General features: G+C 46.6%; 1 protein-coding gene across 1 annotated transcript; it reads right to left on the reverse strand.

Moving 5' to 3' along the window:
• Positions 1-1848: 1848 nt before the first annotated feature.
• Positions 1849-2297, reverse strand: LOC116909119 (elongin-C). The gene has a single exon (XM_032912595.1). It carries the CDS (start codon positions 2224-2226, stop codon positions 1888-1890), a length of 339 nt encoding a protein of 112 aa, XP_032768486.1. The 5' UTR covers positions 2227-2297; the 3' UTR covers positions 1849-1887.
• Between the last annotated feature and the right edge of the window lie 13720 nt (positions 2298-16017).

The following is a 16017-nucleotide window of genomic DNA, read 5'->3' on the forward strand; positions in this document are numbered from 1 at the left end:
TTTTATTCCACAAATTCTTTATTGTTTTCTGTATGGAAACTAATAAACAGCCAGGGTGTAGTGCTGTGCTGAAGCTCTTGTATAGCATGTACAAGTCCTGTATGCTATCCCCAACACCAAAAGGTGATGGTGGTGAAGAATAAGGAGGAGAAGGAGGGGGAGAAAGAGGGAGAGAAGGGGGAAGAGGGGGAGGAAGGAGAAGAGGGGGAGGAGGGGGAAGAGGGGGCAGAGGAGGAGGAGGAGTGGAAAAGACTGAGGAGGAGGAGGAGGAGGAGGAGGAGGAAGAGGAGGAAGAGGAGACTCAGAACAACATGATGGACTTCTTTTACAAAATCTAGCTGGTGGAGGGTTTGGGTGGGGGGGTGGCTCAGCAGGTAAGGGTACCTGCAGCTAACTCTGATGACCGGAACTCAGTCCCCAGGACCCACAAGGTTGAAGGAAACAATCTGCTCTCCCGAGTTGTCGTCTGATCTCCACACTCCTCTACTCTACCCCATTAAACACATACATGTAATAGAATATAAAAATAATAAAGATCTAGCTGAACATGGCATCAGAGGCATGGTGGTGCCTTGCCTATGATACTGGTCTATGATGCTATGAGGGTAAGGCTGTCTACGGCCATACCACCCTGAACGTGCCGGATCTCATCTGATCTCGGAAGCTAAGCAGGGTCAGGCCTGGTTAGTACTTGGATGGGAGACTAAGGCTTCTGAGAACCATTCTCAGGGAGAAAAGGCAATGTGGAGTTGATTTTCCTACAGAACGAGAGGTAAGGGTCCTTTCTCACTCTTCCACATGCAGACACCCAGTTTTCCCTGCATTATCTGTTTAAAAGGCTATATTTTCTCCAGTGTATATTTTTGGCATTTCTGTCAGGATTCTGGTGGCTGTAGCCACTCGGGTCTATTTTTTGTTGCATTCTGTGATCCACATGTCTGTTTTTTTGTGACGGTACCGTGGCACTTTTGTCACTGCGGCTTCATAGTATAATGTGGAGTCCCGTGCGCCCACTCCTTTTGGGTTCCTACACTGCTGTGTTTAGTAAGCATCATGCACAGTGGCTGAGCTGTGGAGCCAAGCTAGGTGTCCATCAACGGAGGAATGGTTAAGGGAAATGCAGTGTATACAAACAGCCAGCAACGAAGAATGAAGCCATAGCATCCTTGGGAAAATAGATGCAGCTGGAGACAAGGAAGTGTATTAAGGGCATGGAAGCAATCACAGAAGGACAAGTATGGGCTGGCCAGTCAGCTCAGCAGTTAGTGGCACTTACCATCAAGCATGAAGACCTGAATTTAGTACCTAGAACCTACATAGGTACTATGGTTTTTACACACACACACACACACACACACACACACACACACACACACACACACCTTAAATGGTGGTGGCAGCACATGTCTTTAATACCAGCACTAGGGAAGTTCGAGGCTAGCCTAGTTTACAGAGTAAGTTCCAGGACGGTCAGGGCTACACAGAGAAACCCTGTCTCAAAAAAACAAACCAAACCAAACCAAACCAAACCAAACCAAGCCAAACCAAACCAAACCAAACAAGACAAATATGTTTTCTCCCAATTATGATTCTTTGTTTTATATAATCACATAAAAACACACATGTGGGCTGAAGGGATGGCTCAGCGGTTAAGAGTACTGACTGCTCTTCCAGAGGTCCTGAGTTCAATTCCCAGCAACCACATGGTGGCTCACGACCATCTGTAATGGGATCCCATGTCCTCCTCTGGTGTATCTGAGAACAGTGACAGTGTAGCCATATAAATAAAATGAATTAAAACACACACACACACACACACACACACACACACACACACACAGGTAGAAATTTTTTTTTTTTTTAACAGTTTATTATAATTTATTTTATTTAACAATCTAGGAAGTTCGCGGCCATCAGCAGTTCCAGTGCAATTTCAGGTGCAATTGGGAATTCAGGAATTTCAGTGGAGCTGTTAGTATAGCGGACCTTGTAGGTAAAATACATGCACACTTTCGATAGCACATGTGAAGGGATCTCTCTAAAGTTGACCTCATTGGTTTCATTCTCCGCAAACTGACCTGGACCACTCAACATGGCCTTTATTGTTCCTGATGTTAATGCATGTTCTCTTTTTACAATAAATTCATGACCATCAGAAGATATTAATTTCACATACATGGCATCAGGGCCTTCACAGCCACCATAGGTTTTCTCCTCTCCATCCATTATGTTCTTATAAAATTCTATTTGATCCCAGAGGAACTTACTAGTTTCCTGGCGAGGCCGAGAAGCAGCAAGCTGGTAACTTGCGTCCGAAGGAAGTGCACACAGGTAGAAATTAAATGAAAGAAAAGAAACTATGCAGGAAGACAGATGGGGGCGGGGCAAGGGGCGGGGCAAGGGCGGGGGCGGGGCAAGAGGTGGGATACGAGGGAAGAAGGGGAGAGATGGGGGGTGAGAGAGATGCTCAACACAACACTTAACACCTGTAAGAATTTTTTTTATTTTTATAAATTAATTTTAAAAAGTCTCAATTCAAAACACAAGTCTGAGAGCATATCTGCTGTGTATTCTGATGGAGAGGACTCAGTTCCCTAGATATGGGGGTGTCCCCAGGGAGGGGCTTCCGGAGAGACAGAGGCTCTGCAACATCTCTCAGGCTCTGGTCCCTGATGTCCTGGCATCCCCACCCTTGTCTCTTCCACCTTTATCAAGCCTCACACGTTTGGGGCACTTTGCTGTCGGACTTGACAGACCAAACGAAACAGAGGCAGGTGGCAGATAACCAGAGCCCTTCTTACCACACATAGGCCTGTTGGCTTGTCGGGGCCTGCAAACGAAGGCGTCTTGCTTCTCCAACACATTCCAAAGTCATGTCCCTGGGCCGTGGGCCTCCGGAGTGGTTCCCCTAAGCCCCAAGGACTTTCGCAGTGAAGACAAAAAGGGAACATTAGAGTCCTCATTCCAAAGTCTCAGCTTTGCTGTGTGACCTTGAGCAAGTCCCACTCCTCTCTGAGCTCCTGTTTCTGCACCTGGACTTGACAGGAATAAGGATGGACTAGATAATTTCTGATATTCCCATCCTTCCTTCCCAGAATCCCTCAGTTTATTAGAAACAGGAAACGGGTCCCCGCCCCTCTAAGTGCCAGTTCAGAATCTCATGGCTGTGTCAGGCCAGGGCCAGTGATAAGAGCTCAAGAGGTGGACATGCTCCCTCAGACCCAGAGCTCACCATCTTGAAGTGAAAGGTTCACATAAACAAGGTGTGGTGGCACATGCCTGTAATCCTAGAACATGGGGAGGTTGAGGCAGGGGGATTGAGACAAGTTTGAGGATAGTCTCAGCTATACAGTGAGTTCCAGGCCATCATGCATGTGAAGAGAGAGAGAGAATGAGAGAGAGAGAGAGAGAGAGAGAGAGAGAGAGAGAGAGAGAGAGAGAGAGAGAGTGTTAGTTTCTAGGACAGCCAAAGATACACAGAGAAAACCTGCCTTGAAAAACAAAACAAAATAAAACAAATCTAAAAATAAAAGTAAACAAGAAAAAAGTTTCACAGGAGGATACCTATGGAAAACATTCTGACATTTTTCCTATTCTGTTCATTAAAAATAAAATAATCTATTTATAATTATAGTCTGTAACAGTGCAGCTGAGACCAACTCAAGCAAACATGAATAAGTAGACCTGGGGCCAATTAGGCGTGATAGCTTGTAAGGGCACCTGTTGTGTAGGAGTGTGCACGTGTGTAGGAATGTGCACGTGTGTAGGAGTGTGCACGTGGGGCTCTGTGGGGTGCTCACATATGCATGGATTTCACTTCTATGCATCTCTATTACATGCTCGAATCCCTCTCTCACCGAGATCCTCCCCCCCAGCAAGTCCTCCTGGTTTGTAATGTTTGTTTGTTTATTGTGAGTTGGTTCTCTCCACGGGGCAGATGATGAAGATCAAACTTGAGTTGTCATGGTGTGCGTGTGTGCGTGCGTGCGTGCGTGCGTGCGTGTGTGTGTGTCACTTGGCTTAACTATGGTTGCTTGTATGATCATGGAAAAGGAGGTTATTTACTATAGCATGGAGAACTTCTCAGTGCTTGTGCCACTGAACAAAAGTGTCACGATTCCCTCCCTTGGTCATGATTCTTTACTAAATGTTAGCTTATACTGATGTCTCCGCTTCCTAGGAGTGCGCATGCAAGTGGATGTGTGGTGTGACTTCTGCACTCTGGATCTAGCTGCAAAGCCTGGCTTTTCCCAGCAAACTGAGGTCTGACTCTGCCCCAGGTTAGCCCAGCAGGAGACACACAGACCCCAGAGATGCTGGGATTCCGTATCGCACACAGCACTGAGACTCTTCCTCAGCTCCTTACCGCTGAGGAACAGAAAGTGTGTCTGCTTCTGCAGGAGCAAGCAGAGACGCCAACCACTGTGCAGTCTATTTTAATCCTACTCTATTAATGTGGTGGAGACTTTAACGATGCCTGGGACCCTTAAAAAAAAAAAAAAAGATCAGCCGGACAAAGGTAAAACCTGCATAGAAACAGTCTGACCTCCTCACACAAGTGACTAAGACGGAACACGATTGCCCTTCCTGGACGGGATCCCAGCACAGAAAAGGGACCTAAATAAAAGAGTGGCGACAGCTAAATAAAGCCCGGCGTTTGGCTGGACTGCAACGCATCACTGTTAGCATCTTGGTTTTGATAAATGGACCTCAGTTGTGTACGGTGGCGATGTGGGGGAGGGGAGGCAAACAGAAACTCTCTCTGTTATGTTCTGTACCTTTTCTGTCTAGGATGATAATCTTCCCGTCCAGAATTTTTATAAGTTAGCCATGTTGGAGTATGCTGATAATTCAAACTGTCAAGGTCATTCTCTGCTATGGAGTAAGTTTGAGACCAGCCTCAGCTACATAAAATCCTGTCATAAAGTACCACTGCTGCTACTACTACTACTACTACTACTACTACTACTACTACTACTACTACTACTACTATAAAAGAATGGGCCGGCAAGATGGCTCACAGGTCCTGCCACTAAGCTTGATGATGTGAGCTTGATTTCCAGGACTCGCTTGGTACAAGGTGAACACAAGCCTCCTATGAATTGTCTACTGACCTCCATATATTCACATGCATGACAACCACAACCACAAAGACAAAAATAAGTAAGCGTGGCCAGGTGGTGCTGACGTGCCCCTCCCATCCTAGCGCTTGGGAAGCAGAGGCAAGTGGACCTCTGTGAGTTCGTGGCGAGCCTGGTCTACAGAGCTAGTTCCACACCAGCCAGCCAAGGCTACACAAAGAAACCCTGTCTGAATGAATGGATGGATGGATGGATGGATGGATGGATGGATGGATGGATGGATGGATGCAATAAGAACTTTCATACAAAACAATATATATGGTGTAAATCAAAGCTCAATAAAGATATTAGCAAAAATGATAAAGTGCTACAAAGATGTTGAGTTTGTAGACTGAGTATGCATTGCATACGTTCCTTTTCTAGACATGGTTTCTCTGTGTAACCCTGGTTATCCTGAAATTCACTCCATAGATCAAACTCAGAGATCCGCCTGCCTCTGCCTCCCAAGCGCTGACATTAAAGGTGTGCACTTCACTGCTGCTGCCACCTCTGCAGCCAGGCCTCTGAGGACACACACACACACACACACACACACACACACACACACACACACATAGACACACAGATACACAGTCACACACACACACAGTCACACACACACACACACACAGACACACAGACACACACACACAGACACACACACACACAGACACACACACACACAGTCACACACACACATACACACACATACAGACACACAACACTCATACACACACACACACAGACACACCACACACACACACACACACACACACACACACACACACACACACACACACACACAGAGACACAGACACACACACACATACACACACAGACACACATACACACACAGAGTACACACACATACACACACACACAGACACACACAACACACACACACACATACACACACACATACACACACACACACACACACACACACACACACAGAACACACAGCACACACACACACACACACACACACACACACACACACACACACACACACACACACAGTCACAAAGCAGGGAGGTGAATCAGGCATGTTAACACACACCTTTAATCCCAGCACAGATCTCTGTGAGTTCAAGGCCAGTCTGGTCTACAAAAGCAAATTCAAATTCCAGGACAGCCAGGGCCTTTAACCAGAGAAACCCTATCTCAACTCCCCCACCCCCACTGCCAGAAACGTAGGGAGATGAATCTGATCAAAATATTTTGCATGAAATTCTTGAAGAATTAGTAAAACATGTTATTAAAAAATAAAAATAATTTTAAAGGAAAAAAAACCCAGCTAGACATAAAGTCTAATGAGCAGAAAGTGTTTTTAGAATACAGTGTTTGGGAATGAAGGGATAAAGCTGAGTAAATACATTGTCCGGGTGGCAGGTTTAAGTCCTTTAATTATTGTCAGTATCTGTTGTAACTTACTCAGTATAAGTACATTACTTACTTATACTTACTCAGTATAAGTACATTACAGTAAATAATAAGGTTAGAGTGTAACCTGAGATTGTGAGGACCTGCATGAAGTCCTCAGCACTACTTCCGGAAACAGACATGTAGCCGTGTAAAACAGTTGTTGTTAATATTGTATCGCTTTCTTGGGGATTGGTTTTGTAGGTTGCTTAGCTGTTGATTGTTTGCTGCTCTCACTAGCTACCTGGTGGCTGGAATGGAACTTACTTTGTAGACCAAGCTGGCCTCAGACTGCCTCTGCCTCCTTAAGTACTGGGGAGATGGGGCTTGAATCTGACTTCTCTGGTGCCCTTCCTTCCTCAAGCCCCTCAGACTGTAAGTGGAGAATGCAGGAGAGGGTGGTGGCACAGGATCCTGCCACCCTTGTACACAGGGACCAAAGACTTAGCCTCAAGAGTTTGGAGAAAGAATTACTTACTACACATCTCCCCCGTTTCTGGTGTTTTCTGTACATTTGTTTTCCCTGAAGCCTGAAGAAAACCTCTATCCTCACTGTTCTGTCTCACCAGGCAGGAAAGGCACATCTCAATTCTAACCTTTGTTGATGGTGCGGGCTGCCGCGGGCAAAGAGGACACTAAAAAATATCAGATGGAGCAGGCAGAAGTCTGTCAGATCAAGAGACAAGACTTGGAGAAAAAGCATGCGTATTGGCCTGCCAGGAGTCCTACTGACAGATACACTTGGTGCAATTACGCTTTGTCTTTTAAATTCCTGGAGCATCGGCCTTACAGCCCCATGGAGTCCCACCCACAGCTGCGTGTAAGCAATTATTTCTTTCAGCAAATATGTTTTGGAGCCTTCCATGTTCTGTGTCTGAGGTGGGATAGTGGAGACAATACTGTATCTAAGAATATGTTGGCTTTGGGCGAAAACAAAACAAAAACAACAACAAAAAAACCCCTAGTCCTGTTAGCCAAGGTAGATTGTTACCATAAAGAAAAGTGAGGCTCCCTCCTGTGCCTATTCTTCCAACTGATACATTTTGCATAGTAACTTTTCGTATAGGTGCTGTTGTATAGTGGTTCTCTGACGGCATTTTGATAATGTGAGGAATACTTTTTGTAGGTAAATAACTCATTCTTGGTTAACTGTATTTTTTTAAAGGCAGAACTGATCTTTTTGCCTCCACCCATGCCCCCAGTGCTGGGGCTGGGACGGGAGGCCTCCCTCACAGCACCCTAGTGCTGTATCCACTGAGCTATAGTTACAATTTACTTGGCTTCTCCTTGAAATTCCTATGTATCTCGAAGCTCCCTTCCCCTGCTTCATTGTCTAGTGTTCGGCTTCCTGAGAACAGGCTGTCCCTTAAGGGCTGTGTGCAACAAGCTCTTCACAGGGACTGTGAAGGTGTTCTTACACAGAGCGAATAGATTCTCTTAAAAAAAAAAAAAAAGAAAAGAGAAAGTCCTGGACATATAAAAGAATGAACTGGGGGCTGGAGAGATGGCTCAGCAGTTAAGAGCACCCGACTATTCTTCCAGAGGTCCTGAGTTCAATTCCCAGCAACCACATGGTGGCTCACAGTCATCTGTAAAGAGATCGGATGCCCTCTTCTGGTGTGTCTGGAGACAGCTACAGTGTGCTTATATATAATTAATGAATGAATCTTAAAAAAAAAAAAAAAAAGAATGAACTAAGCTGACACTGGGATAAAGCTGACTCCTCCCCCTCTCCTTGAGTACCACTGCTAACTGTATCCAGTAATACGTTTTTAGCAGGTGCAATGAATCAAGGTGCCCAAAAGAGTCTAGAGAAAGAGGTGATGCTAGCCCATTGTGACGATTGGTTCTAGGGCCAGGTTCTGTGGTTCCTTCTTGCCCAGGGTTTGCATAACAGCCTTTGCCTACAAATCACAGCACTGCTCCGATTCTTAGAAAGGCGCCCTCTGTCCCTCTGCTCACCCAAGCCCACGGTCCTCTGTGCTTGGAACACGGGTGTTCGGTTAGTATCATCTGTCACAGCTGAAGTTAAACAACAAAAAGCATGTCAGGTGAGAAGCTGGGGAAGACACGTGCTGTTTATGAGAGATCTACCATTACCATCTAATGTAGAGTGGGAGGAAGCATCTGCCTTCTCTTAGCCCCCACCTCCACACTCCCCTGGGCTTCCAGAAGGTCCTCTTCTCCTCAAGCCTGCCGATTAGCCTGCGTTTCCAACCGTGTTTATTCTCCCTGGCTCCGTAGCAAACGCCCTAGGGGGGGGAAACCTGGCTCTGTGGATGCCTGGTCTCCTGGCACATTCAATTTCTTTCAATTAGGACTCTCTGCTGGAGACACAATGGGTTTTGGTGAGCTCGGATTCTGACTGGTTTTTTTCTTTTTTTTTTTCCCCAAATGTACATGAAAGATCTGATTTCCTCTGTGATTTTTATGGCAGGAGAGAACAGGCAATTAGATTAATTTCTGCTCTGTTTTCTGGAACGTTCCTTTCTCTTCTCTTCTCACACCACCTTTGTTTCTTCCCATGTCACTCCTACCCTTTTTGTTAATAGACTGCTGGAACCCTTTGGTTTCCTGTGGATGGAAATGGATTTAGTAAGCGTTGTCACAGCTGGGTTTGGGTTTGGGGCCTTCTCCACAGCCAGGAAAACCTGCTCTTTTAGTCATATTCTGGGGTGGCTCCTAGGAAACTGAGGAACACAACCTCCAGTCCCCTGGTGTTTGTTAAGCGGCTTGATGGGGTTGTCCAAGAGGCTAGGGAGTAAGACCACACGGAGAGGAGATATGCCCAAATTCAGGCTTCCTGGAAGGAATCCCATCCTAACCTCCCCTTTCCTGAGCACCCGGTTTCTTCTCAGGGGTTTTTGAGGGCTGGGGCGGTAGCTTGGTGGCTGAGCGCTTGCCTGGTGTACATGAATCCAGCCCATGGTTCAATCCACAGTACCAGTATTGGGGAAGAAAATGATTCTGATTTCTTCAGTAATTCTCCACCACCCCCTTGTAAGTCAGCGCGAAATTCTCTCCAGGACAACAGGACAGGTTGGAGATGCAATGTAAAGCTGGGGGCAGGGAGGGGGATGCTTCTCCGTTCCACATGCAATGCCTCCCACCCATCTTTAGCTTTTTAATGAAGACCTCCCCACTGCAAGCAAAGGAGAAAAAGAAGAGCCACGTGAAATTTAAACTTTAATGGGGGTGGTGGGGTGGAAAACGCTGACGTTAGTCTCTCTCCCAAGTCTCTGCCAGTGAGCCCAGAGCTAAGCGATTTGCCATTGTCAACCCTAAATCCCGTTTTTGTTTTTCTCTTTTAAAGTGTGTTTACAGCTGACCATTATGGGAGAAATGACGGATGTAGCCTGGACCTCTTTAAAAGAATCAGACTAACTGTCAGGCTGAAACCTCTTTCTAAGGGCTGTTGGGCAAAGGAAGGGTTTGGAATGCCCCAAGTTGCCACCGATCTACCACCTATACCAAGCTGCAGGGGTTCAGCTGATGAGACCATTTCCATAGTTTGACATCTGTATTCCTGGTGTCTCCAAACTTTCTGTTCCAGCTGTTAGTAGTACCAGAGAATTTAGGGACTCTTGGTTCCTTAGGGCAACGTCACCATAGGTCTAGAAGGCAGAGGAGGGGTACTATCTGTTTCTCCACTCCAGCTTCAAATTAAAAAGAAGGGGGAGTGGGAGAGAGGCCTCTGTCCCCACCCTTTGTGATACATGCTGTGTTACACCAGCTCTCTGACTTCCATCCACAGAAAAGATTCTCTCTATTGAAATGTGTGCATTTCTTTCAACTAAAAGCTACTGTGAATTGATTATTTTTGTCTTGATGACAAACCCAGCCAAGGAGCTTTTGGGGGCTGGCAACCTTAGGGTTTCAGAAGATTACCTGCCATACAACCTGTGGTTTCCAGTCTTACATATTCTTTTGCCTTCTCTCAGAGAAAAAGATAATGGAATTTAGAGCCTCGAGGAATTTTCCCCTTGAGGTAGCTTCGGTTAGCTGGGTAAACCTACAGAGGTTCCTGGCTCCTATGGGGGTTCTGCGAGTGAAAAGCACTGAGCACCAAGAAATACAAGTATAAAAAATGAGGCATGGTGGCCTCCCACTTGGGAGATGGAGGCCAGAAGATCGGAAAACAGGGAGTTCAAGATCAACCTCAGCTGGGGTTGGGGTACATTTAGCTCAGTGGTAGAGCGCTTGCCTAGCAAGCGCAAGGCCCTGGGTTCGGTCCCCAGCTCCAAAAAAAAAGAAAAAAGAAAAAAAAAAAAAGATCAACCTCAGCTAATTAGTGACTTTGACGCCAATGGACTTCAAAATGAGACTTCAAAATGAGACCATGTCAAAAGAAAGAGGCAGGTCCTGGGGGTGAGATGGTTCACTGAAAGAGGCTTGCCTAGTATGCGGGCTAGGCTCTGGGGCTTGGTCTCCAGCACAGCAAAAAATAAGTAAGTAAGTAAATAAATAAATAAATAAATAGCAGAAAGGGGAGGAGAAAGTAAAGGTTTAATATAAAAATCCACCCCATCGGGGGCTGGAGAGATGGCTCAGTGGTTAAGAGAGCTTCCAGAGGTCCTGAGTTCAAATCCCAGCAACCACATGGTGGCTCACAACCATCTGTGAGATCTGATGCCCTCTTCTGGTGTGTCTGAAGACAGCTACAGTGTACTTATATATAATAAATGAATAAATCTTTAAAAAAAAATCCACCCCATCTTGACCATCAGTGGCCTCTGTGATCAGTGTGGTCCTAGCTAAACCCTCCCACCCCCAACCCCAGTCCTCATCAAGACTGGGGGAGCTGGGTAAAGTGAGTTGGTTTGGTCTTGACCGGGACTTCATGCAGTACTGGGGATTAAACATCGTTGCCTAGGGTCCCATGTATGTCTGGTATACTACCTGAACTACAGAGCTGCCCCCACCCCCACCCCAGGAGTTAAAATTTGACTGACAAAGGAAAGAACTTCCCAGAGTTTGGAAGCAAAATCTCAGGCCTCAAAACTGACCTTCCCAGCCCCATAACCGTCTGAGTATAAAATGGCTGGGTAGGTGGTAGCCCTGAGAGCAACTACTAGAACTCCAAATACAGCACAATAAAACTAATACACCCCAAATACACAGCATGGTTAGCTGATCAGTCCAGATGAAACTGCCACCGGGTCTGGTGAGAGAAATCCACCTGACTTCCGGTCCACTGAGTGCTGCAGCAGGAACTGAGAGGACAGGGACTCCCTCAGAACCCACCCCAGTGCTGGGGGTACTGTGGGGGGGGGCAGGGCAGAAGGTGTCGGTTTTTCTTGATTTATGACCACTGCACCCCAAGCCATCCCATAAATTTGGGGGCCGTTTTCACCAAAACTGTGAGTTACGATTTTTCAAATAAATACACTTTCCAATCAGACTGGGTTCTGTTTAGGTTGAAGGCTTCCTGGCTTCCCGAAGCAGACGTCTCTCAGTGCGGAAAATACACACAGGAGGGAACGAAGCCGGGACGAAGCTCAGACAACATAAAAACTTGTGTAAACACGTTGTCATTTACAGACTTCGGAAGAGAAAGAGAATGGGGTGGGGGGGCGCAGAAAAGGGAGGGAATGGAGAAAACACATCATGTTTAATTCTCTCAAAATCCTCCGGTCTCGGCCTGGAGGGAGGACACGGAAAATTTAATATTCGTTTTCTGTAAGCTTGATTTATGTTACTCATTAGAAAAAGGCAGGAGTGGCGGGTTTACCTTAAATAGATTTTGAATTTTTTTGAGGTTGTTGAAAATGTAAGAATGGATAAGGTTTATTCTCTCTCTCTCTCTCTCTCTCTCTCTCTCTCTCTCTCTCTCTCTCTCTCTGTGTGTGTGTGTGTGTGTGTGTGTGTGTGTGTGTGTGTGTGTGTGTGTGTGTGTGTGTTTTCCCAGCCCTGGAGGACCTATGTGTGGCCACGCCCTTCTACAAGTACCTTTCCTTACGATGGATCAGAGACTCAGGAGAGTCAGAAGAAAAGACAAGAGTACTCTCGTGGAACTATGAATTTAATGTTAGATAAAAGTCACTTCTGGCTTAGACTTTTCCCCGACCAGACCACTGCTCATCTCAAGAAAAGGGGTCACAAGGAGAGAGGTATCTTCTCCAGGCTTACAAGGTCTAAGCTCTACTTATTAGTCTGTGTGCCCTTAGGGAAATTCCTTCCCCTCTCTGGTCTCATTTTCCTTGGAAAGCTAGAAGTGGGGGGTCCCTCCTGTATCTCTGCAAGTTCCCCATACCAAAGTGAGAAGGCTTCACTTTCTAACAGCGTCCTGGAGACACCAGCCCCTCCCTGGCTATCTCTTTCTGCTCAGGGGAGCAAGTCAGGCCAGATTGGAAAACCCAAGACCCTCTTTTGATGCGACCAAGAAATGTTTAAGGGATTTGCGCGCTCAGGCTGCCGCAGCAAATGGCCCGAGGGCTGATTTATAGCGCGTTCCTGCGCGACGCGATTCCCTAAGACAGCGAGAATATTTTACACCGCGCTAATATAAACAGGCGGCCGGCCCGGTCCTTTTTATGGAGTTCCTGTAATTACCCGAACCCTGACAGGTCCTTGATTTACTGCCCTATTTAGATAAGGGGTCCGGTGCAGGGATTGCCCGTGGCGTCAAGGTCACTGGACTAGGCGGATCGCGGGGTTTGCGCGGGGTTTCCTGTGGGCGCCTGGGTGCGCGCTCTTTGGAGCTTGCAGGCCGCAGTGGGGTGAGCAGAAAGGGGACCAGCCTCTCTCCAGGGCATCGCAGAACCGTCCGGGAAGTTAAGGCCTAGGAGGTAGCCGACCCCACCCCCCACACTGGTTGGCAGATAAAACCAGGCGAAGGTATGGGACTGGGATTCGGGTTCCCCTGAACTCTATCTTTATCCTGTGGGATGGCAGCTGGGTTCCATAGGACCAGTAGGACAAGGAGAGGACCGACCCCACCAGCAGAGGCCAGTGTCAGTAGAATCCCGTGGCCTGGCAGATTTTGCTGAGTAGTGGGGGCGGGGTGGGGGGGGAGGGGTGCAGCTTTTCCTCCAGTCCCCCAGCATCAGACCAACACTCACGAATGTTGTGAGTTGAGTTTATTCTTATTTTATGTGGTGCCGTGGCACTTCAACCACCGCTCCATCCCTGTCAAACCTTACTCAAGCTTCCACTGGATCTCAGTGGCAGGCGGAGGAAACTGCCAGTTGCCCAGATTCAGAGAGAGAGAGAGCGCGGAGCTGACAGTTCCAACTCAGGTGCCGTTTGACTATTGCCTGCTTCTGGGACATCATTGATTTAACCTCAGAGGATTGTATTCTCCTGTCTGTGAACTTCGAAAGACTACTTGCCAGAGTATCACTGGGGGCAGACCTGGGAAGCCGACAGCTCTGTGGGGCCGACAGGAGACTCCCCAGTGTGTATGGCTCCCAAGGCTTGATCTGCAGAAGAAGGCTGGAGAGTAGACCACATACCCTCTTTTGACCCTGGCAGGTCTATGCAACCAATCCTGAAGAGACAGAAATTATAAACTCAGTTGGCTAACCTCATCCCCTTCTCTGCAAATGGGGAAACTGAGGCTTGGAGATGAAACAGTAAGCTTGTAGAGGAGGCCAGCATTTGACAGGGTTAAAAGTCACAGTACCTGGGAGAGAGACAGAGGCAGCAGGACCAGGAGTTTAAATTCCACCTGAGCTAAAGCCTGGGTTATCAGGAGACTCAAAGACCAAACAACCAAACAACTCCATAAACAAACAACTGGAAGCCTCATCTTCTGCTCAAACCCGTGCAAGCCCCCACATTATCGCATAGTCTGAGTCAGGAAAAAGAGCAACCCACTAGTAGACCTCGTCCCTTCCCCACCCTGTCTTGGGCTCATCTGAGCCCCAAGTGTCATTCAATGCACTTTGGAAGAATGGGCCTGGAGTCTAGAAACCTTGTCCTCTCCTTGATATTCATAATTTTGAGTGTCCCACTCCAAGTCCCACCAGGTCTTACACAAACCCCCTTGAGTCAGATCCTGAGACACTGTTGGGGGTAGGGGGAGGCACTCTGCTTTTTAAACACTCATTGGGAAGCAGGTGACTTGGGAGCCTTCAGGGGGCCTCTGGGATTGTGGGGGGTGGGGGTGCCTCTTCCCTTGCACTTAATCCATTCTCTACTGCAATATCTAGGCCAGACATGCAGGCCTAAGTGACCTGTGTAATGTCAAGAGAGTGGTCCCCCATTGCTGGGTGGAAAGCTGCGCCTTTTTATACGGATGCTGATGTGGCCCCTATGTGAGTGTCCTTTGTCCTTGTGGGTGGCCTGATAATATGAGCACTGTTGTACAATTTTATTTTGTCAATGTGACTATCTCCTAAGGCTGTAAATACATGGAAAACCAAATGTGCATCATATTTGAAACCATGCAGCAGGCAAGTTGGGTATGTAGACTTTGTGGAGCTATGGAGCCTGCCGATGTATGAGAATGCCTACTCATGAGCTATTGAGGGTCTGTATGCATGTTGTCTAGTGGTTTTTTTTTTTGTTGTTTTTTTTACTTTTCTCTCTCTCTCTCTCTCTCTCTCTCTCTCTCTCTCTGTGTGTGTGTGTGTGTGTGTGTTGTGTGTTTGAAGGCTGATGCCCAAACAAAACCATCCAGTTGGTTTTGAGACTGGCTTTCAGTGCTGCCCAGTCTGCTATTTAATTTTTTAAATAAATGTTATTATTAAAAAAATGTACAAATAGGGCTGGAGAGATGGCTCAGAGGCTAAGAGCACCAACTGCTCTTCCAGGGGTCCTGAGTTCAATCCCCAGCAACCACAGGGTGGCTCACAACCATCTGTAATGGGATTTGATTCACTCTTCTGATGTGTGTCTGAAGACATCGATGGTGCACTCATATGAATAAAAATAAACATTTTTAAAAAATGTACAAATAGCTGGGGATTTAGCTCAGTGGTAGAGCGCTTACCTAGGAAGCGCAAGGCCCTGGGTTCGGTCCCCAGCTCCGGAAAAAAAGAACCAAAAAAAAAAATGTACAAATAAATAAAAAAAATTTTCACATCCGAAATAACCAGACCCAGCATCTGCTTAACTCGACGAACGTCTATACAGTTAGAACAAGCATTTGGAATAGAAACCGTAACGTTTCACATTAAATTTTACACTTCCAATATCAAATCTACTTCATGCACTTATCCACCACCAAAACCAAAAAAAAAAAAAAAAATCCAGAATTAAAACCAGAAAAACAATCAGCTTTAGATCTTCTCTCCTGACTTCCATCCACTAAAGATTAACGGAACTCCTGGACCAAGTCTACCTTCCTGTTTCAGCCTTCTAAGTTAGCTCATGCTACTTGTACCACTGGTAAGTTGGGGGTTTTGGGAGTTTGGGTTATGGATATAACTCTGAAGAATTTGTAAAAAGATAGAAAGGGAAACTGGGTGTGGTGGTGACCTCCTGTCTGAAAACCCAGAACTCAGGGAGGCAGGAGGATCAGTCTAGGCTA

The sequence above is a fragment of the Rattus rattus genome, chromosome 9, assembly GCF_011064425.1.
Source record: "Rattus rattus isolate New Zealand chromosome 9, Rrattus_CSIRO_v1, whole genome shotgun sequence".
Lineage (NCBI taxonomy): Eukaryota > Metazoa > Chordata > Mammalia > Rodentia > Muridae > Rattus > Rattus rattus.

Coding starts and splice junctions, on each gene's coding strand:
- LOC116909119 (XM_032912595.1), bottom strand. CDS start 2,226: ATGGATGGAGAGGAGAAAACCTATGGTGGCTGTGAAGGCCCTGATGCC.